Source organism: Corylus avellana, chromosome ca3 (assembly GCF_901000735.1).
Source record: "Corylus avellana chromosome ca3, CavTom2PMs-1.0".
Taxonomy (NCBI): Eukaryota; Viridiplantae; Streptophyta; class Magnoliopsida; order Fagales; family Betulaceae; genus Corylus; species Corylus avellana.
Window position 1 is genome coordinate 11,228,378 of NC_081543.1, and position 27,275 is coordinate 11,255,652.

The window sequence follows — 27,275 nt, forward strand, 5'->3', positions numbered from 1 at the left end:
CAATTAACCCAGAAAAACAAATATCTTTATACTTAAAAAGAGCCTATCTACCTATGCATCCGAAATTAATTATTTGATATTGAAATATCATTTTAACCTTACCTAACCACTCACTTTCTTTCATTTATTTTTCTCTCTCTTTTCTTCTCCACTGCCGACAGCCTCCTCTCTTATCTTTTTTTTTTTTTTTTTTCTCTTTCCTTAGTTTCACTCAATACAGAATGTGATGGAGAGAGATGAAGAGAGAGAGAGAGAAACATGTGTATCAATAAGGTAAGGATTCATAAAAAAAAAAAAGATTTATTTTATTTTTATTTATTTATTTTTTTGTAATGTTTATTTCTGTGCTTGATTTTTCTTGTGGGTTTTGTATGAGTTTTTATCAATTTTTTTGGTGGGTTTTGTTTGAAACAGGTGTATCAAAGAGGTAAGGATTCATAAAAAAGAAATTGATTTTTTTATTGTTGTGTTTATTTTTGTAAGGATTAATAAAAATGAGAACTCTAAATATAATAATAATATTAAAATAAATATTATTTAATTAATATATAAATATTAAAAAAAAAAAAAAAAAAAAAGCCCCATTTAAAAGTTTCGCTTAAGGTCCTAGAAAACATTAAGCCGCCCTGGTTCGAAGACAGCCAAACCTAAGAAATTCATCAATTATAGAAGAATTAAATTACACACAATTTAACTTACAAAACATTTGTAAGTAAACCCAATGTGCACTCCAACAAACGACCCATTTGTCTCATTCGGTAGTAATTTCATAAGTTCCAGCCAATTCTTCCTTTTAGAGTAGCTTGTTTAGCTTGTTAAAGCCAAACAATAATATCATTTTAATAGTTAGTTTTCATAATTCAAATTTGTTTTGCACAATATTTTCTCCTAATGGTAGCCATGCCATAATATGTTGTTGTTGTTGTTGTTTATATTTATTGAAGTAATAATTCGAATTGGTAATATCCAATGCTCATAGAATAAATTCCAAGAAATTTAACAAAAACAATCCAAGATTCTATAACTCAAAACATCTTTGTGAAAACTCTAAAACAATTATTTATTTATTTAATTAAAATATATAGTCAGATAGTTAGCCTAAGCATCAAGTTTGTGGTTAATAAAATCCCTAAAAGCATCTAAAGCAGCCACTGAAGTCGCTGGAAAGCCCTGCTGGAATTTAGTGCTAAGCGTCACTGCTCGCTTCTTCACATCTTCATCACCCATCAGTTTCTCTATTCCCTTCACAATATCTTCCTTCTTGATCTTTTGCGATGGATCATCAGCAATCATGTACCCCACCGCCAGATGGCACACCACCAATTTCCCATCATAATATTGGTCTCCCCTGATTGGCCACACCAAAAAGGGGACCCCACGCCCGATCCCTTCCACAGTAGAGTTCCACCCACAATGCGATAGAAATCCACCCGTTGAAGGATGGCTCAGTATCAACAGCTGTGGTGCCCATCCGCGTATTATCAGACCCCTTTCGCCCACTTTACTTTCCAACCCATGTGGATAATATCCCTCTTCGGGTTGCTCTTGGCCACCAGTGAACGCACGCGGGGGACCCGATCTACCTGCATTGGGTTGGATTACCCATATAAATGGCCCGCTCCATTCTTCCAAGGCACCGGCTAATTGTAAGTACTCTTCCATGGTAGGACCCACCTCACTGCCGAATGACACGTATAGCACTGACCCACGTGGCTTCGAATCCAACCACTGGATCGCCTCGTCCTCGGTGATGCTCGACCGTCGATTGGTTCTTATTTCACGGTCGTGAAGAAGTGAGCCTGCGGATCGCCAGTATTGCTCAGGCAAAAGCGGACCCACGCCCCAGACCGGTTTTCCGATTTGATGAGCGATGTAGTCGATAAATGCACGTTCCAGATCGTCACACGTGTTGATCAACAACGCGATTGCGAACCCCGCCTCCTCCATCCACGGTGGCTGGTTACCAGGTTCGGGTGGGCCCATTTTCTTCGACCCAAGACCCGGCGGTGGAGGAAAACCAGCACCCAAACCAGGTGGGCCGCCAATGTCCGGTGGAGGAAAACCAGAACCCATACCAGGTGGGCCGCCACTGTCCGGTGGAGGAAAACCAGAACCCATACCAGGTGGGCCGCCACTGTCCGGTGGAGGAAAACCAGCACCCAAACCAGGTGGGCCGCCACTGTCCGGTGGAGGCCTAGGTGGCCCATGAGGCCGTCGTTTGAGGTCCAAATACGTGAGCGCCATGTCTTCAGGTAACCCGGGGAGTAATCGGACCTCATCGGGTCGAATATCTTCGGGGTTGGCCTTCCACGTGGCGTACTCCATGGCCGCAGAGCACGCGCCGGAGGTGAAGAAAGCAACCGTTGGAATCTGAAACTTTTGGAAAACTTCAAAGGCAAAGCCCAGCATGACGTCGAGGATGGCACAAACGGGTCTATCCGGGTCGGGTCGGGTCGAGAGGAGTTCTACCAGGCCTGAACCCATCTGGCTGTGGTGTCTACGGTGCTGGAGCATGGGGTCGGAGCCCGGCGGAGGAGGCTGAGGCGGATGCGAGGGGATTTCGAGGGTTTGGATGAGAGGGTGTTGGGTGAAAGAGGAGGGGATGGAGACGGAGAGGTTGGAGGAGATGACGAGGGTGGTTTTGAAGCCTCTGGAGGCGATGTGTTTGCATAGCTCCATGAAGGGGAGGAGATGGCCTAGCCCGAAAAAGGGAACGACCCAGATCTCACTCGACATCTTTGGTCGGCTGTGATTAGTTATCTTCTATTCTGAGAGACACCTCTGCTCAAGGAGTTTTATAGAAGAAAGAAGAAGAATGCTTGCTTACGAAGAAAACGAATTTGAGGAGAGAGAGATACCTGAAGAACTGGGTTTGACTGATAGGTGTGAAGACAGCATGCCGCCGCAGTCCATGGACGGTGGGGATCAGGATTCCGACAATCTCCCCAAAATTGCACATCAGCTTTTTCTCAAATCAATCCAATGTTATCCAACAACCACAATTTGCCGCGTGTTCCAACTAAAAATAAATAATAAATAAATATATAAAATAAAATATTAAAATATTAAAATTAAAAATTAAAAACACCGGAGCTGGCTGGCCACCCCAACTGAGCCATAGGGGTGGCCGAAGCCACCCTCAACCAGCCCTTGGGGGTGGCAGAAGGCTCAGTCGGCCACCCCAGTGTTTTTAATTTTTAATTTTAATATTTTAATATTTAGTTTTATATATTTATTTTTAAAATAAATAATATTTTATTATTTATTTTTAGTTGGGACACATGGCAAAATTGTGACTATTGGATAACATTAAATGGCCAGAATTTGAAAAAAAGCTGATGGGCAATTTTGGGGAGATTGTCGGGATCCTGATCCGGAGGGTGGACCCTTTGATCCCATTTTAGCTTTGAATTTTGACATATATATATATTAGAGATGATAGAGACCCAACTTTTTTGCTCAACAAAAATTTAACTTTTACCTTTTTTTTTTTAATAAAATAAAGTAAAAATGAAAAAAATGTCTGAAGCAATCCTACCTATTTTTTGTCTTTTTTTTATTTGGTATTTAAAAAAAATGAAAAATGGTATTTTTTTTCATAATAATGTCATTTTTTTTTTTTTAAGAAAATGTCATTATTATGAAAAAAAAAAAATACTATTTTTCATTTTTTTAAAAAATACTAAATAAAAGAAAGGCCAAAAATAGATAGAGTTGCTTCAAACATTTTTTTTATTTTTTATTTTTTTATTTTTTATTTTTTTAAAAAAAACACAAACAAAATAAAACAAAAGTTATACTTTTGTTGAAAAAAAATTGGGCCTTTAGCATTTGTCATTTTTTTTTTTTTTTTTTTTAATATAAGAAATAGCTTTGATATTTAGTTTGATGTCATATCACACCCACTGTCCCACATGTATCGAGATGAGGAAGAAGGCTAGGTCGGTGCAGCTATCTACAACAAAAATCTAGGTTTGACTTGTGCTATCCGTTTATTCTCGAAAATTGACGTAGATTTAAAGTTATTATTAAATTTGGATAAAATTACATTAATTTCAAGGTTAAATATCATTTTGCACCACGTAACGTATAGTTATCGCAAGATATATTTTGGGTTTAACTAGTACTTTTGTCAAATTTTTGTCTAAAAATTGACAAAAATTCATGTTAGCACCCATAAAATCTTGATACCTGTACATATACAAAATTTTAAAAATTAATAATAATAAATTTTTTAAAATTATAAAATAAGAAATTTCAATTAAAAAAAAAAAAAAATGGAAAAGGGGTGGGGGGTGGCTTAACATGGCCCTTGGGATAGCACCTAGAACCATTTTGCGTTCCGTTGGTATTTTTCTTTGCCTTCCTTCCTCTTTCTCTCTCAAAACCTTTGATTTTTCCTCTAAGAATCGCTCGTTTCTCTCAAAAGCTTTGATTTTTCTTGTAACTAGAAGAATCAACGTTTCTTCAAATTCATCGTGTGAATCGATCTCTGCATCTGATTAAGTTAATGTTTATTTTGATTTTGATTATGGGTGGTGTAGCTGTTCTCAATCCTCAAGATTGTATGAAAGAAGCTTCCTGGCCGAAGCCCCTAATAGCTCCACAAGTCACAAGAAGAACCCTAGGAGCCCAATTGCTTCTTCTAACCGTACGCAGCACAGCTGCACGAAGAATAATTAAACCACATCAAGAAAATCTTCTCCCAAACCATTGCTCAATATAATTCACTTGGGCTATCTTAATGAAGAGAAAACCACCAAAAAATGCCGCTGATATCATACGATCCAATACAGATAAAGAAACAATGAGATTTGATATGCCACTAACTAACTGCCCATGAGGAGAGAAACATAGGTTATGTTAATTGGGAACGTGTGTGTTATGGGTAGTGTTAGAGCACTCCTTGCAGTCTCACTAAAACCATTTTTTTGTTATTTTGATTGAGGCAATTTAACAAAAGTTGCTTGAATCTCCACTTTTCAGACTCAATACTTTAACAAACAAAAAACAAAAAATAATAATAATAAAGTGAATAGTACTCACTAAATATGAAAAATACTATTATTCACTTACCTATTGATCAAACAACTAATTCTCTCTTTCTTTTTGCTTTTCATTTCAATAGAATAGCGAAAGTGGATTGCGAAAATAATGAGGCTTTGGTTATTTTGGTGAAACTGTTAAGAATGCTCTTAGTATAGTCTTTAAATACTAGTTAGTAGGGGTAGCGGGGATATGATTTGGTGTAGAGTTCTAATTCTATTGTGGTTCAACTCCCACCCTAAGTGGAATATTATCTTGTTCTAACTTTGACCCACTAGGGGTATCAGAATGTAGGGTGTGTTTATACGTTTGTATTATGGTAGAACTCGAGCTATAAGTGGAGATTTGTAACATGTATTTTCTTTATATTGTATTAAATATTAGTTGTGTTTCTATTTTCTACTTGGGACCTATCAATTGGTATCAGAGCGCAAAGGTATGGCTACTAATTGTGAGAGAATTGAATCTTTGGAGGTAGACGTATATGACATTAAGGCACTCAACGCTTGGAGGAAGGAGCAACTATCTCCGCTGATCGCATGCAAAGAATTGAAGAAGCCTTGAATGAAATCTCAACCCTTCTTTTCAGTGCAGCATGGAGCAGTGGGGCGTCAACCATACTGCACGTATCTGCAAGGTGGTCCTTCACGAGGTCTTCATCAAGTAGGCGCAACCAGGTGACAAGCAGTGGTGCCACGTTATGCTAAAATGGACTTTCCACATTATCAAGGAGATGATCCCACTGAACGGTTGAATCGCGTAGTACGATTTTTTGATTATCGTGGGACGCCCCCAGAGCAGAAGGTGGTGCTGACATCTTTCCATCTTAAAGGTGAGGCCAACCAATGGTGGCAATGACTACAAAAGGCTCAACAAGAGGAAGCTATGCCGGTTACTTGGAAAATATTTGAATTGGAACTATGGGCTAGGTTCGGCCCAACTGACTATGAAGATTTTGATGAGTCTCTAACGAAACTAGCACAAGAAGGATCCTTACGTGATTATTAGAGAGAGTTTGAAAGATTGGGGAACAAAGTTCAAGGGTGGACTCAAAAGCATCTGATAGGCAACTTTCTTGGGGGTCTTAAACCAGAGATTGCAGAAGGAGTTCGAATGTTCAAGCCCAAGACGCTCAAAGATACTTTAGCTTGGCTTGCATGAAAGATGACCAATTGCATGTGTCGGCAAAGGACGGCCAACGAGTCAGAATTGCAACCCATAAATAACCACCCAACCAATGTACCAACTGTTGAGAAAATCTCTTGGAATGAGATTGCTGTGCCAAATACCCACATAAATTAATAGGCAAATACTTGGTGAGTGCACAAGATCAAAACATGAGTATAAAGTGCAAGTACAAGATCATTCCCACGACGATTGTTGTCTTTTTTTAAAATTGATTTTTCCAAATTAAATTGCTAAATTGTCACAGATTTGCAATATGAAAAAGATATAAAGATAATAAAAATGTTAGGGTTTTGACATTCACCACAAATCATACTAATTAAGATAATACTAGGCCAATGTTCCAATCATATGATATATTTTAATATTTACTCCTTAAGCTATTGATTTTCCTAAGCAATGAATTAGGCATGGTATCTACTCTAATTCGTTTCTTCCCTAAATGATTTAGTATGGTATCTACTAAGTTGTTTTTTAGGGAAACATAATTCTATGGAGATCGACAAACACATGAGTTTTAGGGCATGGTATCTACTCATAGTTCCCATGTTGATTAAGCCAAGAACCAATGATGAGGTTCTTTTGTCACTTTATTAAGTCCAAGATTCGGTCATCTAAATTGACTTAATTAACAAATTCATACCATAAAATATGAGGAATTCAATTACATAGACATAATCAATTAAAATAAACCACCACATGATTGAAACAAAGGCACCAGTATTAAATTAAAAAGACATGATTAGGGCTTCAATCTATCCCTAACAAATAGTTTAATTACACATGATTAAACTAAAACTAAAAGGAAAAAGGAAAAGAAGAAACTGGAAATCGCTTCTCAAAGTAGCCTCCAATTTCTCTCTTTAGAATTCTATATTTTTTTAAAAGGCCTAGAGGTTTATTTATAGGCTTTTGAGAACCCTAGAAACTCTAGAAAACCTAGAAAAGTCAGAGGTTTAAGTCCTAATACCACTAGGACTTTGAAAACCTAAACTAATGTGAAAAAGGAGTGTTGGCCGTAGCTAGGCACTCGAGTGAGCTCAATCCCAGAGTGGTGCGCTCGAGCGCAAGCCTGCGCTCGAACCTGCCAATGATGCGCTCGAGCCTAGTGATGTTGCAATCGATCTCATGCTCAGCTTTTCCCAAAATTTGCCCTTTTATGCTCAAAACTTCCAAAAAGGCTTTCTTTTCCTTCAAACACTTAAAAATAGACAAAAACACAAAATAAATAAATAAATAAAACAACATGAAATAGCACTATTGAAGAATTAATATACATAAACTAAGGGGTTAAAATATGTATATATATTTTAGCACTTATCAAAGATGCGAAGGAGACATGCAAAGGGTTTGTGCTTTAATTATAATGAGAAATTTGTTCATGGCCACAGATGCAACATGGTGCAAGCTTCTCTAATTGAAAGAGATGGACATGTTATGGCAGAATTGGGAGAAGATAAAAATGAGGAAAGTGAAGACATTAATCCAATGGAAACATCTGCCACAGGAGGAGGTTATCTGGAGAGTGGTTACAAACCTTCAACTTCAAATTCTCATGTTCCACCTTAAGAACAAGGTGCTTCTCGAAGGGGGAGAGAAATGATAGGCCACTAACTAACTACCCATGATATGGAAAGAAACGTGGGTTATGTTAATTGGGAACGTGTATGTTATGGTTAGTGTTAGTATAGTCTTTAAATACTAGTTAGTGGGGGTAGCACATATATGATTTGGTGTAAAGTTCTAATTTTATTGTGGTTTAACTCCCACCTTAAGTGGAGTATTATCTTGTTCTGATTGGGACCCACCAGGGGTAAGGTGTGTTTATATGTTTGTATTGTAGTAAAAATCCAGCTATAAGTGGAGATTTGTAATGTGTATTATTTTTATATTGTATTAAATATTAGTTGTATTTTTATTCTCAGCTCGGAACCTATCAAGATTCCTTTCAAACACTAGAATCTCAAAATAGTCTTCTAGATCTCAATAATGTTTGTCCACAGGACCACAACACACAGATCTCCTGATATCTCTAATAGAAATAATACAACATTGAAGCTGAGATGCTTAATGAACAAACCCCGATGACATTGAATTACAAAGAAAGAAAGAAACAAAGATATAGACTCGGAGAGCACTTACGATATGGGTTTTCTTCTTCGTCCTCTGTTATACATCCTAAGAACCAGCAAATCTAGGAGCCCAAAAGAGCATCTCTTCCTCGCCAGGGGTGGCTTCAACCACCCCATGGGGTGGCCGGCAACCTCCTTTCCAATTTTTTTTATTTATTTATTTATTTTTATTATTATTATTATATATATATATATATATATATATATATATATATATATTATGGACATTTTTTTTTGGGGTGCAAAAGAAGATGAGATCCAAATATTTTACCAAGAGATGAGTACCAAGAGAATGCCTTATTAATTGTTTTGATTATTTTTAATGAATAAGCTCCAAATTATTTTGCTACAAATTTCTTGATGAAAGATTCGATACGGCTGACATTTTTTAAAGAAGATATTACAAATGGAGTAGTAATGAATAGGGCATATTAACCAAAAAAACTAATGACGCAAAGGTATTACTTTTCTAGCTCGTGTTTGCCAGTTCACTAGCGTAACTAATTCAATTAGAACGAGGAGAAGGTGCTCTTGATGATGCCATGGACGGCAAAGGACTCCTTCTCAGTCGTATGAATGTGCATGTTGCGGTTTGGTTATTCCAACAAAAGAAAGCCAAAGACCGAGTAACTCTCAAGGTAGGGAGGGAGGTGATGGCATTCGATGTAGCAACGAAATACTATTTGAGCAAATGGAATTGCTTACCCTCTTTGTTTTCTAGCGCTTTTTTGCCTTCACGTTCCAAGCGAGTCGGTTTGTCTACAAGGTAGACTTTATTACCATCACATACAAAATGTGATTTACTTATTTATCCTTTTGGCTAATAAAATCCACAAAAGCATCCAATGCGGCCTCCGAACTCGCTGGAAAACCATTCTCAAACTTGGCGCGAAGCCTTGCCGCCGTTTCATGCACGTCTTCGTCCCCCATTAGCCTCTCCACTCCTTTCACAATATCCTCCTTTTTAACCGTTTTCGATAAATCTTTAGCCACATTATACCCCACCTTCAGATGCCTCACCACCAATGTGGCATTATAGTATTGGTCTCCCCTTATCGGCCATGCCAAAAAGGGCACCCCACGCCCAATCGCTTCAGCCGTTGAGTTCCACCCACAATGCGATAGAAATCCACCCGTTGATGGATGGCTCAGTATCAACAGCTGTGGTGCCCATCCGCGTATTATCAAACCCCTTTCGCCCACTTTGCTTTCCAACCCATGTGGATAATATCCCTCTTCGGGTTGCCCTTGCTCCCCAGTGAACGCAGGTGGGGGACCCGATCTACCTGCATCAGGTTGGATTACCCATATAAATGGCCCGGTCCATTCTCCCAAGGCGCCAGCTAATTGTGGGTACTCTTCCATGGTAGGACCCACCTCACTACCGAATGACACGTATAGCACTGACCCACGTGGCTTCGAATCCAACCACTGGATCGCCTCGTCCTCGGTGACGCTCGATCGTCGATTGGTTCTTATTTCACGGTCTTGAAGTGAGCCTGCGGACCGCCAGTATTGCTCGGGCATAAGCGGACCTACACCCCAGACCGGCTTTCCGATTTGATGAGTGATGTAGTCGATAAATGCACGCTCCAGATCGTCACACGTGTTGATCAACAATGTGATTGCGACCTCCGCCGCCTCCATCCACATTGGCTGTTTACCAGGTTTGGGTGGGCCCATTTTCTTCGACCCAAGACCCGGTGGTGGAGGAAAACCAGCACCCAAACCAGGTGCGCCGCCATTGTCTGGCGGCGGCCTAGGTGGACCATGAGGCCGTCGTTTGAGGTCCAAATACGTGAGCGCCATGTCTTCGGGTAAACCGGGGAGTAACCGGACCTCATCGGGTCGAATATCTTCAGGGTGGGCCTTCCACGTGGCGTAGTCCATGGCCGCAGAGCACGCGCCAGAGGTGAAGAAAGCAACCGTTGGAACCTGAAACTTGTGGAAAACTTCAAAGGCAAAGCCCATCAAGACGTCGAGGATGGCACAAAAGGGTCTATCCGGGTCGGGTCGGGCCGAGAGGAGTTCTACCAGGCCTGAAGCCATCTGGCTGTGGTGTCTACGGTGCTGGAGCATGGGGTCGGAGCCCGGCGAAGGAGGCTGAGGCGGAGGCGAGGGGATTTCGAGGATTTGGATGAGAGGGTGTTGGGTGAAAGAGGAGGGGATGGAGACGGAGAGGTTGGAGGAGATGACGAGGGTGGTTTTGAAGCCTCTGGAGGCGATGTGTTTGCATAGCTCCATGCAGGGGAGGAGATGGCCTAGCCCGAAAAAGGGAGCGACCCAGATCTCACTCGACATCTTTGGTTTGCTGCAGTGATTAGTCATCTTCTATTCTGAGAGACACCTCTGCTCAACGAGTTTTATAGAAGAAAGAAGAAAGAATGCTTTATTACGAAGTAAACGAATTTGAAGAGAGAGAGAGAGATAGCGGTAGAACTGGGTTTGACTGATGGGTGTGAACTGTGAAGACAGCATACCGTCTCGCGCAGTCCATGGAGGGTGGACCTTTGCTACCATTTTAGCTTTGATATTTAGTTTGATAAAAATATCACACCCACACGTATAAGGTGCGGTCGGTGCAGTTATCCGCAACAAAAAGCCAGGTTTTACTTGTGGTATACAATTGACGTAGATTTTTTTTTTTTTTTTTTGTAACAAACATTCCATTCAAAAACAAACCAAAGAACAAAATTACAAAGGAGAAGGAGGCGGGCCTTTTTCCACTACAAATAGAGACGGATGAGAGGGGGAAAAGAGAGTGAGAATGCAATTCGAGTAAACTCTTGTCGAGGCCCAATGTGCTACATGATGGGCATAAAAATTTGCACTTCTGTTAATTTTTCTAGCCTCTCAAGAAGGAGAAGTTGAAACTAAAAGAAAAAAACCAGAAATAACTTTCTCAATTTGCCAATCCTAGGAAATGAAGGGAAATTGCAAAGCTGAAATAACTAGTAAAGAGTTTCCCTCAAACGAAAATTTCTTGAGCTTTAAGGAGACTGCAAGGGAGGCTGCAAGTAGAGCAGCTAAAGCTTCACCAAAACTGGGATCACAGGGGGGACTGATTTGAGAGATGGCCTTGATAATTTTGCCATTGGAGTCCCTGCACACTGCTACTTGGGCTGAGAAATTGTCTCTAATGGCAGTGTCAAAGCTAATCTTAAAAGAGCTTGCTTCAGGAGGGGACCAGACTTCAGTATCTGGTGTAAGAGCCTTCCAAGCCGAAGCATGATTCAAAGAAGTTTTCTTTATAGTTTTCGCCAGAGATAACACATCCGAAATTGATGTAGATTTAAAATTATTATGAAATTTGGATAAAATTACATTAATTTTAAGAGGCAACAAAAAAAAAAATGATAAAAAGTTACGTCATTACTCTTAACTTGTGCCCTTTTTTTTTTTTTTTTTTTTGAAATATTACCGTTAGCAATTTTAATTTACCATTTTATTTGTAATGTCATCAATCTTTTGATTTGGATAATATATCAGACTTTTAATTTAGATCATGTATTACAGATCTACCAAAAGATCACAATGCTCTTCTTTTAATAGGTCATTTCGGCTGCCATGACCCTCGCCAAAGGTTACGTTTTTTTTTTTAAACAAAATCTATAATTTTTTTTTTTTAATGGACATTTTTGTTTTTATGGGTGCAAAAGAAGATGAGATCCAAATATTTTACCAAGAGATAGTACTGAGATAATGTGTGCCTTATTCATTATTTTGATTATTTTTAATGAATAAGCTCTGCATCTTCTTACAACTAATTTCTTAGTGAAAGATTTGATACCCGTAATATTTATTAAATAAGATATTATAAATGGAGTAGTCATGGATAGGGCATACTAACCAAAAAAACTAATGACGTGAAGGTATTACTTTGCTAGCTCGTATTTGCTGGTTCGCTAGTGTAACTAATTCAGTTAGAGCGAGGGGAAGGTGTTGTTGATGATGCCATGGACGACAAATGACTCATTCTCGTCAATAATGCTTTCAAACACAAGGTGATAAGTGGCCCATCTAGCTAAACAGTGTCACTAAAATTAGTACTTCTTGCAACTTTCAAAGCTTTCCAACAAAAAAATGAAAGCAAGTGAAAAGGAACATTCAAAACAATACTAGAGAAATTTCAAAAAGAAAATAAACTAGGCTGTTGGATAGCAAGAGTAAAGTTAAAAAACATCGCCTTCAATGATAAGTGAATTAACCCCACAATCAGCAACAGTTTGGAAGGCTAAAAGAGCTGCTTAAGAGCTATTGATTACAACTGATTTTCTTGCATATTCATGTATGTTCGATTGCCAAAGACGTTTTACTTGTAATGATCATGAGATTTTAGTGCAAGTTGATTAAATCACTATAATTTCTTCCCGGACTGTCCTTGTGAAATTAATATTAAATTGTTAAATTAACAAACGGAATGTATATATCATGCTGCTTCCCGCAACGTGTCAAAGGCCAATTAATCCATTGATTAAAAAAGGCTAAGCCTCGTCATTTACAAGACACGAAGCACAAACCAACCAGTCAAACAGTAAATTAAAGGACGATATTGAACAAGGTAGACTTCATTACAATCACATACAAAAAGTGATTTACTTATTTATCCTTTTGGCTAATAAAATCACCAAAAGCATCCAATGCAGCCTCCGAACTCGCTGGAAAACCATTCTCAAACTTGGCGCGAAGCCTTGCCGCCCTTTCATGCACGTCTTCGTCCCCCATTAGCCTCTCGACTCCTTTCACAATATCCTCCTTTTTAACCATTCCCGATAAATCCTCAGCCACCTTATACCCCACCTTCAGATGCCTCACCACCAACGTGGCGTTATAGTATTGGTCTCCCCTTATCGGCCATGCCAAAAAGGGCACCCCACGCCCAATCGCTTCCGCCGTTGAGTTCCACCCGCAATGTGATAAAAATCCACCCGTTGATGCATGGCTCAGTATCAACAGTTGTGGTGCCCATCCGCGTATTATCAAACCCCTATCACCCACTTTACTATCCAACCCATCAGGAAAGTACCCTTCCTCGGAAGATCCGGGTTGAACACCGCCACCACCCCCAGGAGGTTTGGATATACCCGACCCGCGTTGTATGACCCAGATAAATGGTCGGGTTGACTGTTCTAACGCACCGGCTAGTTGTGGATACTCCTCCATAGTGGGGCCCACCTCACTACCGAAAGCTACGTACAGTACAGAACCACGTGGCTTCGAGTCTAACCATTGGATCACCTCCTCCTCCGAGTAATTAGATCGGCGGGAATTCTGTCTGATCTCACGGTCGCGGATTAATGCATCTGACGACTTCCAGTACTGCTCGGGCAAGAGTGGGCCCACTCCCCACGCTGGCATCTCCATCTGAATGGTCATGTATTCGAGGAAGGGACGCTCCAGATCGTCACACGTGTTGAACATCAACGCAATCGATCCCTCTACTTCTGGGACCCACGGTGGCCGGTCACCTGGCTTAGGCGGACCCCCTCCTCCACCACCCGGCGGCCTGTGCGGACCAGAACCAGGGGGACCGCCACGTGGTGGACCCCCAGATCGTCGTTTAAGATCCGAACACGTTAGACCCATCTCTTCAGGTAAGCCGGGAATTAAACGGACCTCGCCCGGTTTGACATCACCGGCCTGGGCCTTCCACGCCCCCCACTCCATGGCGGCGGCGCCCGCTCCAAACGTAAAGAAGCTGATGACGGGGATGTCGAATTTCCAGAATACCCCTTTGGTCCAACCCATCTGAAAGTCGATGACAGCGCAGATAGGAGGGGGCAAATCGGGAAGTTTGGAGCGGTCAGCGAGGAGGGCTTCGAGGTCTTGGGCGCCCTGCTGGCGGAGTGAGTCGGATCCGGGCATGGGAGGGCCCGAAGACGCGGCGATTTGCGCAATACCGGTGAGTGGGTTTTGAGAAAAAGAGGAAGGGACGGATGAAGAGAGAGCGGAGGGAATGACGAGGGTAGTATGGAAATCTCGGGAGGAAAAATGGTTGCAGAGCTCCATGCATGGATGGAGATGACCCTGCCCAGAACCAGTAACAACAAAGATCTCACCTCGCATGTTTAGTTTTGCTTAGCTTTCCTTCTCTTTGGGGACTGATCACTGATATATATAGAAGACGAGATTGATAAACTAAGAAAGAGGATCGGGGAAGAGTAGTGGGAGGAGAGTGTATTACAGAGAAAAGTGTCTTCTTTTGACTGGTCGGTGTGCAATGGAAAATAAGATAAACAAGATGGTGGGTTCAAGAAAGGAATGAGTGAAATGAAATCTGAGTGGGAGGATAAAACTAAAGAAAAGTTAAAAGTAAAATATTACACTTTTTGTCCCCTGAACCATACAGTAAAAAGGGAAAGAGATCTTTATGTCTCTTGGAGGAATAGAGATTTACAGCTGCCAAGTATAAGACATTTTACCCTTTCTTATTTAAAAAAAATATAAAATTAAAGAAGATAAATATTAAAAGAGAATTTAAATTTGAGGTATTAAGAGTATTCTCAATGGAAGAGCCATATTTTTATGTAAAATAGCTCTTCAAAACTCACTTTTATCTAGTTTAGCTAAGCTATTTTTAAGTGTCTCTACGTCCGATTAGCTATATTTCTAAAAAAAAGGTAGGAAAAGATTTCGGAAAAAGATAAAGCAGGAGAGAGAAACACTAAAAAATAAAATGGCTCCCTTAAAAAGTGCTGCTATATTTAACTTTTTTTTTAGCTCTTCTAATCAAATATCTATTTTACATATATTTTTGGCTCATCCAATGTGGGAGGTTTTTTGAACATTTAAAGAGCTATTCTAAATAAAAGTAACATTTGGCTCTTCCATTGGGAATGCTCTAACACTAAATTTAAAATATTAGCACTAAATTTAGGATGATCGAATTCCTTTTGGGTGATATCATCTCTAAAGGGTTAACCTTCCACTCTTAGGTTTTAATTTTGAATCCAAAAACAAGTTTTGAGGCATTAGAAACTAAATATTAATTCATAAAAATTTAACTAAAAAAAATAACAATTTTTTTTTTAATTATTATTTTAATATATGTCCTACGCTAGGCTACCAAAATTTTGGCAGCCGCATAGCAGGACTCCTCTTGGAGATGCTCGAGCAGGCGAGCTTATTAACATAGAATTTTAAGCTAAAAGTAGGGTCTCAGAGCATTTTTAATTGAAGAGCCAAATGTTATTTTTATTTAAAGGCTTTTTTAATGTTTAAAAAACTCTCTACATTAGATTAGCAAAAAAAAAAAATGTAAAATAGTTATTTAATTAGAAGAGCTAAAAAAAAGCTAAATGTAGCAGTACTTTTAAGAGAGCCATTTTATTTTTTATTATTTCTCTCATCTATTTTCTATTATTTTCAAATCTTTTCCTACGTTTTCTGTCTCATGTTCTCTTTTTCCCAAAACTTTTCTCACTTTTAATAATATTTAAATGGTATAAATAAAAATATAGCTAATCGGATGTACAAGACTTTTAAAAATTCATTAGCTAAACTAGATAAAATGTGTTTTGAGAAGTCATTCTCCATTGTGAATGCTCTTAATAATTATATACTAACTTACCAAAATAAGTTATACGAGTTAATATGAGTTTATACGAATTTAGTTTGTTTAATAAATAAGTTCTAATTTAAGGAAAATTTACGTACTCTCAAACTATTATTCAATTGATAATGTGTCCCATTTGAACATAAAAAATCCAATAAAATGCAAATCTTTAAAGTCATTTGGTTCACTGGGTTAGATAGAGAGTGATTAGGCAATTTAAGTGAATCTTTTTTAGAAAAATAATAGGTGTTCTTCCTGGTCCTATCTATATATTATTTTTCCTTATATATATATATATATATGTATAACGGTCATACCAACTCTTGTCTAACCTCTCTGGATATCTGATATCATTATCTTAAACGACATACCGCACTTCTACCAGTCAAACGAAATTCCCTCTGTAAACTCATTGCCAATCTTCACCAACTCCAAGGCTCTGTCTTCTCTATCATCTTCTCTAATCTCTATATAAAATTGATCCAAACCACCTCTGAAATATTATATAACAAACGAAAAATAATTCAATATCCCCCTTCATAAATGATTGATCTCACCGAAAATTTCACCAATAAAAATCTCTGGCATATATATATATATATATATATATATATATATGAAAAATGGAAATTCTAAGGGTGATCTGTTAAAAATCTCAATCATTTTTAAAGCAAGAATATGTTTAATGTAATACAAAATTTTCTATGAAAGTTAAGAAATTCGTGTGTACTAAGTGATCCAAGATAACACCATTGGAGTTTCAAAGAGCTATAATTGTGCCACAATATGATTAATCAACAAGAATTGAAATCTTTGCTTAACTAGAAAGTTGACGTGGAGTGCTTGGGAGCCACTGCTAAGAGAATTTGGGTCACCCATAATACATGATAAACTTAAAGTAATGGAAGGGAAAATGACATGATCTCCATTGGCAAAAAGCATTCATATTTAAAAAACAAATCAAATGCCAAAAAGAAATTATAGAACTTGCCTCTTTGACTGAACGTGCAGGTGCCATTGCTGGAGCACTCAATAATTCAACTTCCTGTTATTTGTTTCGGCGTAAAATATTTTTTTAACATAAAACATTTTCCAGGAAAACTACTGATTTTCTAGGTTTGATTCGCTGTTTGGTTTGTACTGAAAAAATGTGAAATTATAAACATTTAAGTTTGCTTAACTAGTCTTAAAGCTTTCTCATCCTCACCCAATTGAGCATAGCTATGTATTATCTCAGAGGCTAATGACTCAATTAACACATACTCAACCGATCAAATCATACTCAAGCTCAGCATACAAAACAACCAGAATGCATTGTTTAGTTACATGATTGAGTATTTAAAGTTCAACATCTTTGAAAGTTGTCAATTGAGATCTATGCATTATTAGCATTGAAAGAGTATCAGCTGGAGAAAGGGTGGTATCTTGAGGGTGCTATGGCGCGGGTATTCGCCAAGAGGGAGGTTTGAAGAAATGAGTTGTGGATAGAAAACATTTTTTGCATTAAAAAGCAAACCGTTTTACGGAAAGCTAAGGGTGTATTTTATGGTTGACAAAAATACTTTTCAATTAACCAAGTTTTCAAAGCACAGATAAATACTCAAAAATATTGAAAACGTTTTTTCGTCGAAACAAATGAAGCCTAAGCATTATAAACACGATTATGCCTGCGCAAACTTTGGCCTCATGCTCCACCACCCTCAAGCTATAATTTTAAAGCTGTATGCAAGCTTCCTTGCTCCATTTTGAAGTAAAATGAGGCAGCCATTGACAAACTCCAACAAATCCTAGGCATTCCATTCATACTTTCAATTGAAACCAGATTCATTCCTCAATGAGGGTAGCAGTCAACAAGAAAATGGCTTGTTTGATTTTCACATCTTTTAGAGTACTACTCACGGTATCAATAATATCCTTGTATTGAATTTAAATAACAATTAGTAATATATAATGACACCTTTAGTTCATATATTAGTATCACAACATCACTAATGCCTCCGGTATTTACATTCAAAAACCAATAAGCAATTCTAGTTTCTCTTCCCATAGATTTTTCTAACAAACCTTATCATTTATACTCACAGAAGAATGATGTGAGGCTTGAAGGTGATTTCACCCTTCTGAATAGCACCCTGTACAGTACTCTAAGCACTTCCAAGCCCATCTTTTTGCTGTGACACAATGTTTGATTCAAATGAAATTTGAGTAATTAAATTAACATAAAGAGAGAAGAAGAAACAAGACTGTTAAACTTGCAGACATCAGCAGTACCTTACTCAGGTTTTGTCCCAACAACTAGGTATTATTTGAAGAGATTTAATGCTTTCAAGGTTCTGCACTGAAATCAAAACATTAAGGCATGAATATTCTGTAAGCTAATTTCTGAATTATTTTGATCCTAGAGTATGTTTAACTATGTCGTTTAGCTATTAGCCACACAATTTCTGGCCTCCACTGGCTCCTGATGTAAAAGCTTTTTGTCCGCATAATGGTCTGACCGTCTGAGGTGTGTTATACATATTGTTCAATGAGCCTTAAGTTAATGGATTCAATCTTTTGTGCTTCTTAATTGGCTGAGCAGTTTTCTTTGCAGCTCCTGTTTCTTTCCTTGAAGGTGTATATACTTTCAGTGGTCACCTGACATATAGCATAAGTCCACTCTTTCTGGACATTCTTAGGTCACGGGTACATCACGTCAATTCAATTGCTACATATGATCTTTCAGCATTTGTTGCACATGCACGTGGACGTCAACAGTTGAGTGAGAATTTACATGGGATTTTGTTTATTAGTCAATTCACACAGGTTGTTTGTGGTTTTTTATTTTTCTAAGAATGAAAAAAATATTTACCGAAGATGACGTGCACCTACTAATGTGGTGCAGACATTAGGCTCCTGACTTGGATGCTGACATGACAAATATGACACACGTGGTAGATGACAAAATGTTGATTTTTATGGTAAAGTGACAGAATGACCTATTTGAAATCTGGACAAAACTTAAGAACCTAATTGTCGAAAATCGGAAACCTAAGGACTAAATCGAAATGAACTGAAAACCTAGGGGGCTACATATGATTTTTTCCAAGATTTTATTCTACAACAGTAAATTATAAAATAGTAATAATAATACTAACAATAAAAACAACAGTAGTACTAATAATAATTTTCTTGTCCTATTGATAGCATACTTTTTACATTATATTCTGTAAGATGGGCAGCTCAAAGATATAAAAGAGACACGAAATTTCTTGACTAATGTAACATATCAATATGAAATTGCTATGTACCAAATATGTTTCAAGCTGGCGTTAGAATATCCAATGCAACTTCCTTGAGGGATGGCATTACTTCCTGCTGATGCAGACATTTGTATTTATTCCCTAATCGTCTAAGGACCTTCCACGGACCAGGGTAGCACCTAATGAAAAATTTAAAAAAGATTTTTTTAAAAAAAATTACCATTCAATGCAGCAGTTAAAGTGGAAAACATCTAGGCAACTGCAAGTCAAAGAAAACAGAAATAAAGCACTAAAAAAAAAGAAGAAGAAGCAATTAGCTATGTAATTTACAGTAGTGGGCACTAGAAGACCTGAAAAGGGTTCCTCCATTGCGTCCCTTGAAGTTGTGAATGTAATATATAGTCTCCATCATAGGCAGGAGGGTCTTGGTAAGTTTGGCCAGCTTGGGGTAGAAGAAAGGTGGATAATCTTAATTCTTTCAAGGATAATTGGTATCTGAAAAGAGTGAAAAAGGCACCGTATAATCCTGCAGATAGTAACATAAAGTCTACATCATGGGCAGGAGGACCTTGGAAAGTTTGGCCAGCTATGAGTAGAAGTGTGGATAAACTTAATTCATGCAAGGACAATTGTTGTCTAAGTAGCGCAAAAAATGGCACTTTTTAATCCTGCAGATGGACCAACTTGCTTCTCCAACTTCCTTACGCTGCACCATAAAACTAAATTGACTATTATTCATAATGATTCCTTTTCCGATTTGGGATAAATCACCAGAAGGTCTCAACAGGCACCGATTTGGTAGGTACTATACTATTCTCTCTCTCTAACTCTAAAGCACAACCAAGAGTGGAACTTCAACAAAAACCTTTATTTTCGACTTTTAAATCAGAAGAGGAATTCAGAGCACCAATCAAGGACAATAAGTAAATTGACTGCTGATGACTTTGGTAAAACCTAAATATAATGGTCTGTATCAAAGAACTGTTACCTAGCATCTAACCTGTACAAATAACCGAGTATACTAAATTCAAGGTCAAGTATATATATGAACCCTGTAAAATTGGAAAAGGATACATCCAGATCTTATACGGTCAAGTTCTCCGTTGAAAATAATCAGTTTTCTGTCAGTGTTCTCAACAGCTTCTTTGTAAAGCTCTTCTACCACGAGCATTTCTGAAATGCAAGAAAATAAGGACATAAAACTTTTGGGGGTGATACAAAAAAGATGGGATATTTGAAGCTACCGTTGACGTTAAAATATGGATAGGCGACCAAGAACAATTCATCTTCCAGCTTCACACGATCTGCCATTTTCACCCTTTCAAAAAAACCAAAATCCTCAAAAAATGACGGCTTCGTCAAATAGTCCAACTTAAAGGAGGCTCCTCCAAAGGCAGATTGTCTTGCAAATTTAACTTCACTTGCCTCTGGGAAAAACTGAAAAAAAATTATGCAAATATTTGTATACATATAAATTAGATGCTAGAAATTAAATAAAGGTAATGAAAAACAACAAAGAAATGACAAAATGATTACCCGGATTCAGATATCAGATAAAAAGCATAAGAAAATCTTAAAATTTACCTTGAACTCTAATAATCCTAAAATATAAAAAGTCACTTGTCTTAGTGCCATTGACCAATATTTTAATTCATTTCAAAAGCAATGTGAGTTTCTCTTAACTGATAAAGAGGGCTACTATCTTCATATTGGGAAGCTTATTGCAGCGGATAAACAGAAGATGCAAAGCAGACAAAAAGAAAAAGGCTATCTTCTTTGATTTGTAATCGAAACAATTCCAAGGTCAGGTTTAATGACTGCGATATCTTGCTGTTATCATTTTTAAAATAAAGTCAGACATTGATCCACGAGAAACCCCCTCCTGTGTAAGGGTGTTTCTGGTATTTTATCTTCGAAAAAGGAAAATTACAAGGGGGAGGGAGGATAGTGCTCTAAATCAAGGAGCTTACTATTCTGGTTCGTGTGGCTTTCTCTGGACTTATGAAGCGGTCACAAAATTCACGAATTAATTGCATGCTTCCAGTCATTTCTATTCCTCCTTCACCATCACCTGATATAGAGTTGCATAGATTTATCAGTGACAAAATTTATATGGGAGAAATGGACTATAGATTGCAAAGAAAAACAAAAACAAAATGAAAACTGACAAAAGGAAACAGAAAAATCAGAAGGCAAATGGAGAGGACCTGGTACAGATTCAAGTCCAGCCGTTGGGAATTCAATCTCCTGTAATGGATACTTTTTGGTCACAAATGCTAATAATCCTAAAATTTACATTAAACTCTTCATTTTTCTGTCATGGGAGAATTTCCAAGCTCTAACTCACCATCAACTGTCTGTTATCCTTCAAAGCCAATTCAATTGCATTTCTGGCCTGTCCATTATTAGATGCCCAAAATATACAAATTTTAGTTCTGCAATAGCCACTATAGGTAAAATAAATAAATTGAAGGAAAAAAAGAAGAAGACAAAGAAAATTATATGGCACAAACAGACCCTAACCATTCAGGCGAAACACTAACAATGGATAAGGGGAGAGGTGGGGATGAATCCAATCAAATTAAGATTCCAAGAGGTTCCCATTGAGTTTATATTCTTCATCCATTTTTCATTCAGCTTTGACTATACATCTTCAAGTTTTTGATTCATCCATTATGAAGTAGTGTTATTTGATTAAAACATAGAGTAAATCTTGAATTAAAATTTGCACATCACCACCAACCTCAGATGAAGTGTAAACAATATTGGTCCAATTGGGGGATTTCAGCAACCCCAAAAATTTTTAAAACTCCTATAAAAATACCAATTTATATACCCCAAGCCCATCAAAATGTTTGATTTTTCAACCCATAACACAGGTCTTACATGTTTATAGCAACTAGGAAACTATTTTTTGTACATGCTGCACAAGATCATTCTCAAGCTTGCAACTTTACCAACGTTCAACAATATAAGCAATCACCAAAAATCAAACGACACAAATTACATGAAATTACATGGCAGAGACAGATAGTAATAGAAGATTACTTGGTCAAGAAGCTCAGAATAATCACTAGGAAATGGCACATTAAAAGCAACCAAGACACTGCCATCCCCAAAAACCGAATTAGCCACGAATTTGAGACTTCTAGACGCCATGAATGCGTTGGCTCTTGGATGAGCAATATTCCCATCATTCTTCAATGGAAAAGTACAGGGCTTAACAATCTACAGTTTGTGAGAGCAAATCAGTCACAAATAAGAAGTGGGTAATGCAAAAAACAATGCTTTATGAATTATAAAGCTTAGAAGTTAACTTAAAATGACATTTTTCTAAGCAACGAAAGAGCAATGAAGAGAAGAGAATGTGCAGAGGTGAGAAAACTGAAAACTCTCTTGCCTTTGAAGTTGGAAGAGAAGGAAAAGCAATCAAAACCTTCGAAGTAATTGCAGTAATGGATAACGGCATTTTTTAACCACTGCTCCGTGCGTGCGTGAGACATAGAGAGAGAGAGAGAGAGAGGCACGCATGACGCATATTAGACTAGAAAGTATATAAATGCCAAGAGAACTCCCAACACTTTCGAATTTTTTTTTTTTCAAAATTTAATTTCCAAATGCTTTGTCACGATGTAATTGAATTTAGAGAAATGCTATAATCTAAAAAAAAAATTTATATTAGATTATAGCATTTCGAATATAAAATATGTCAAAAAAATGAGTGACGGCATAAAATGGTTTGCAACTTTTGGCAATCTCGGTGGAAGTTCGGCAAATATTGGCAGTTTGAGAAAGATAAACTTCAACTTAAAAAATGTTTTACACATTTTAAAAATGAAAACTATTTTCTGAACGAATGTATCATCATCTCATGTGATTTATTTTTAGTAAATAAAAGCATTTGAAAAACAAAATTTTGGAAAAGTCTTTGGGAAATAGCATTTCTGCCAAGTCTCAATATATGGTTTGCTCATTTGAGTAATACAAGAGTTTGCTAAAAAAAAAAAAAAAAAAAAAAAAGGTGTAATATAAGAGTATAATTATTTGAGAGAGAGAGAATTAAGAGAAAAGGATCTTAATTTATTTTTCAAGAGAATACATAGATAGAATTAGAGACCGACTGTTCTTTTACATGTAGTAAATCAACAGAAGCATTAATACATACATAATGGTCGTGTCCAAGGTATATATATATATATATATATATATATATATATATATAGTTAATTATAAATAACGTTTCATGTATTCCTCGACAGAAGTGTAGTGAATCTCTGGATAAAGCTTAGAAGCTTCTCCTGCATCCTTTCCAATCTCGAAATTTGCAAGACATCCCTCATAACAAACATGATAGTAATGTATTAATCCAACTTGCTCCGCATACTCTTGTCCTTAATTCAGCAAACATGAAGAAAACAGCACAAAGTCAGGAAACTTTAAAGAAAAGAAAAAAAAAAAATCCAAACATAATTAAAACCATTCATATATATATATTGAGACCATTGATATATCATATGGGATGCAATCAAAATCATATATATATAATTTGGTTGGAGTACGTTGCTAATTTTTAAATATTTGGGGCAAAAAAAAAAAAAAAAAAAAAGTGGTATAGCTTCATGGTGTAAAATGGATTGTGCAAATTATAACAAAATGATAGTTTGAAAGAGCCAAATGTCTCAACTTAAAGTTTAAAGGTGTATTTGCAAGAAGAGTATTTATTAATTTAGAGTGTTGAGTCCTAAAAGGATTTCTATCCTTTCCAATTAATTATCATGATCATAGGTAATTATCTTTCAAAATATCCTTGAGATTAAACTCCATAATTTTAAATTAGTATTTTTGAGCTACTTAATTACACATGAAGTATCCACTATTATAAAATCAAAGAGGCACCAATCTCACCTTCTATGGAAGCTAGGAAGTCTTCCTTGGATATCGAAGACTTGTGCAAGTCGTGGCCAATAAGTTTCTCCCAAATCTCAACAACTTCTCTTTGAGATAAAATGTTTTTTGGGGGCCTAATATATACTGTCTTGTTAAGAGTTCGAGGATCATCTATGGTTTTGATAGTGTACATGGCTATGTCATCTTCATCAACATAAATTGCTGTCAAATTAAGACAAGGAATATTATATATTAATTCATGTACAACTAATTAATGAAACAAAAATATAGATAACATATAGGAAATATTTAAAGCACAATAGAACCAATATAAAGCATTTATATATAATTGGTTATGATTTTTACTGAGCCCTCATAACTGGTTATGATTTTTTTTTTTTTTTTCCTAAAAATATTACCCTTTTTAGGCTTTGAACACTATATATATGTACAATAATACAAGAAGGGTGGACTCCACTTTAATAGTAAGGGGGAATTTTTTTTTAAAAAAAAATTCTTATAAAAATGTTATTTTCTAGACATAAATATTTTCAAAACGGGTAATTTGTAAGAAACTCCTATAAACCACATTTTAAAAGCGACATATGTCCTTTAAAAATACATGTGAGAAGTACATGCTATTGAAAAAATATCAATTTCTCATTAGCTAAGAACACGTGTCACTTTTAGAAGCTGATTTGTAAGAAATTTGTGTCATTAATTTCTATACTATGGACAAACTAAAAAAAAAAAAAAAAAATTGTATTCAAAAGAGATTAATTGAATTAAGTTCTTTTTAACATCTAACTTTCGAATATCGTTATGACTTAGGACTTAGTATGAAATTAATTTTAATAAGACTATTTTTATTTTACATAAACGGGTGTAAATTTGAACTACTCAACCAAAAGAAATAAATAAAAAAAAATTATGATTTCCCCCATGAATACAAGAGGGAAAGGTAGTTTCTCTTAAGGAAATACCTTTGGCGTTGCCGTCTCCCAACAAAAGCACAGAATCCCTTGAAGGAAGGATCTTACCGGGTTGGCACAGACCGCCAAGAAAGTAACCAGCAAAACAGTTTGCGGAAATAAACGTAAAAGGTATCTTTGCGTCTTGGATGGCTTTCCTTACCACCATTTTGTCATCAAATGTCACTCTTCCTGGTTCTAATGCATCCGCCATTCTCGCCGGATCGGTGCCGAACTCCGACGGCAAAAATCTCTGTCAATATTATTATACTCACTTCTCACCTTTATATATATTATATTATATTATAGAGAGAGGGAGAGAGACAGAGAGATGGTGTTATGTACCTTAACATTACCAGCCTCTTTGATTGCATCAACAAGCTTAAGTTGAAGGAGAATTTGGTGGCTCCGGATGTGGACGCCGGAGATTGCACTGATAACAACATCCACTAATTTGACGGCATTGACTAGGCTCTGGTAGTCGGCAAAGGAACCGGACACAAGATGAGCTCCTTGCTCCTTGAACGACAAAAGCATTTGAACTTTGTCAATGTCCACACCAATCTCGGGTCTATGAAGCACGTATGTCTCGTGCCCTTGACCTAAACTTGCCTTCACCAACCTCTTTCCAAGATACCCAGTTCCCCCTACAATCAGTACTTTACTCTTTTCCATCTCTCTCTCTCTCTCCTCTCCGATCTCCTGCTCGATCTCCATGGCTATGGCTTTTTTATAGTAAAATGTTGTTTGTTTGTGGTATTGAGTTCAAAAGATATGTTCGGTTTGCTTGACACTTGGGCTAAATTTGACGCCTTGGAGTGCGGTTGTTTAAGTTATCAAAAATATTTTTTTGTGGTAGCTAGCTACGTTACATTACATCATCTACTGAGAATTTGTTGCTTTGTCTTCAAATCTAAATAAGGTACCTTTTTCTTTCTTTCTTTTTTTTTTTTTTTTTTTTTTTCAGATTTTAGTTATATGGATCCAACAAGCCTTCTTGGTCATGCTGCTTAATTATTCTATACCATTTATACATAATTAATGTGCCAATAAAAGTTTGGTTCTCAATCAATTTACTTTTGAGTCCAATCAAGCAATTGCTCGGTAAGCCGCGACGCTTTGGTTTTCTTAATGATCGCCTCATTTAACCGACCAATTTTTGCTGGTTTCTTTGTTACTTTGTATTTACACATACCATCCTCAAGTTGTTTTAGGGTTGTTGTTTGGGTTGTCAACCAATTTTATGTAATAATAATAATAAAAAAAAATAGCTCTCGAACCTAATCAGGTAATTAGTCGTCATTTAACAAACAAAGTTATGTAAAGAGAGTGGAGTAGAGTAATAAAGGTAGAAAGATCCTTCTTGTTTCAAAGGAAATGAAAGAAGAGCTTTTTAAAAGGATAGAATGATCTAAAAAAAAAAAAAGTGAAATGACCAATCTATAAGGGGGTCCATCTAGAAGAGAAAACACTGTCAGGCCTAAAGCATGTTGCTGAACAACCAAATTAATCGTGGTTGGGTCCTCTGACTATTGTTCCAAAGCGGTCAAGGTTGGTAACCTGCAATCAAAGAAAGAACAGTACTAGTTTCTAGCTGATGTGGTAATGTGGCATTCATATATATGAAGTAGCAATTTAACATAATTAATTTGTCGGTGCTCCTCAATTTAACATAATTAATTTGTCGGTGCTCCTCCTTTAATGGCATCCGTCGGTTGCTGTTCACATAAGACGGATTCGTTGCCTGCTTCAGAAATCGTTTTGTGCGTTTATTTTCTTAGCTTTTAGCGCAAAATACAGAAGATTAGATTATTTTTTGATTAATTTTTGATTTGTTGTTTTTATTTTTAACATTGTATTTTTGTTTGAATCGTTTTGTGCTTCAAAAAAAAAAAAAAAGAGTCAACATTTCCCTCAAACTACTACCCAATTGACAATGTCTTCTTCCAAAACTACTAAAATATATATTGTCAATATCTCTCAATGATGAAACTACCCTTAATAAAATAAATACTAAAACTTCTAAAAAAAACCTAAAACTAAAAAATAAAATAAAAAAATTCAAGGGGTTGGCCAAATTTAAAATTAAAAAAAATCCTTTTTTATATTAAAAAAATTAAAATTTTCGGTTTTTTTATAAAAATTGAAAATTTTCGTTTAATTTTTAATTTTTGTTTTATAATTTTTTAAATAAAAAATTGAAATTTTCGATTTTTTTTTTTTTATAAAAATTAAAATTTTTCGTTTTATTTTTTAA

At 36.8% G+C, this 27,275-nt stretch overlaps 5 protein-coding genes across 5 annotated transcripts; all 5 read right to left on the reverse strand.

The window, feature by feature from the left end:
- Positions 1-947: 947 nt before the first annotated feature.
- Positions 948-2,962, reverse strand: LOC132176300 (zeatin O-glucosyltransferase-like). The gene has a single exon (XM_059588467.1). The coding sequence runs from the start codon at positions 2,734-2,736 to the stop codon at positions 1,099-1,101; it is 1,638 nt and encodes a 545-aa protein (XP_059444450.1). The 5' UTR covers positions 2,737-2,962; the 3' UTR covers positions 948-1,098.
- Positions 2,963-8,692: 5,730 nt separating this feature from the next.
- On the reverse strand, positions 8,693-10,791 carry LOC132174793 (scopoletin glucosyltransferase-like). The gene has a single exon (XM_059586472.1). The coding sequence runs from the start codon at positions 10,689-10,691 to the stop codon at positions 9,168-9,170; it is 1,524 nt and encodes a 507-aa protein (XP_059442455.1). The 5' UTR covers positions 10,692-10,791; the 3' UTR covers positions 8,693-9,167.
- Positions 10,792-12,812: 2,021 nt separating this feature from the next.
- LOC132174794 (probable UDP-glucosyl transferase 73B6) lies at positions 12,813-14,605 on the reverse strand. The gene has a single exon (XM_059586474.1). It carries the CDS (start codon positions 14,427-14,429, stop codon positions 12,963-12,965), a length of 1,467 nt encoding a protein of 488 aa, XP_059442457.1. The 5' UTR covers positions 14,430-14,605; the 3' UTR covers positions 12,813-12,962.
- Positions 14,606-17,819: 3,214 nt separating this feature from the next.
- Positions 17,820-22,677, reverse strand: LOC132176389 (protein LPA3-like). The gene is made up of 11 exons (XM_059588581.1): positions 22,561-22,677; positions 22,209-22,388; positions 21,508-21,555; positions 21,368-21,407; positions 21,131-21,231; positions 20,405-20,597; positions 20,235-20,333; positions 19,511-19,628; positions 19,209-19,339; positions 18,190-18,256; positions 17,820-18,089 (listed from the first exon to the last, which is right to left on the reverse strand). Exons 1-9 carry the CDS (start codon positions 22,627-22,629, stop codon positions 19,219-19,221), a joined length of 969 nt encoding a protein of 322 aa, XP_059444564.1. The 5' UTR covers positions 22,630-22,677; the 3' UTR covers positions 17,820-18,089; positions 18,190-18,256; positions 19,209-19,218.
- Positions 22,678-23,287: 610 nt separating this feature from the next.
- LOC132175489 (bifunctional pinoresinol-lariciresinol reductase-like) lies at positions 23,288-25,775 on the reverse strand. Its single transcript, XM_059587452.1, has 4 exons — positions 25,364-25,775; positions 25,031-25,271; positions 24,066-24,269; positions 23,288-23,551 (listed from the first exon to the last, which is right to left on the reverse strand). Exons 1-4 carry the CDS (start codon positions 25,733-25,735, stop codon positions 23,388-23,390), a joined length of 981 nt encoding a protein of 326 aa, XP_059443435.1. The 5' UTR covers positions 25,736-25,775; the 3' UTR covers positions 23,288-23,387.
- Positions 25,776-27,275: the final 1,500 nt, after the last annotated feature.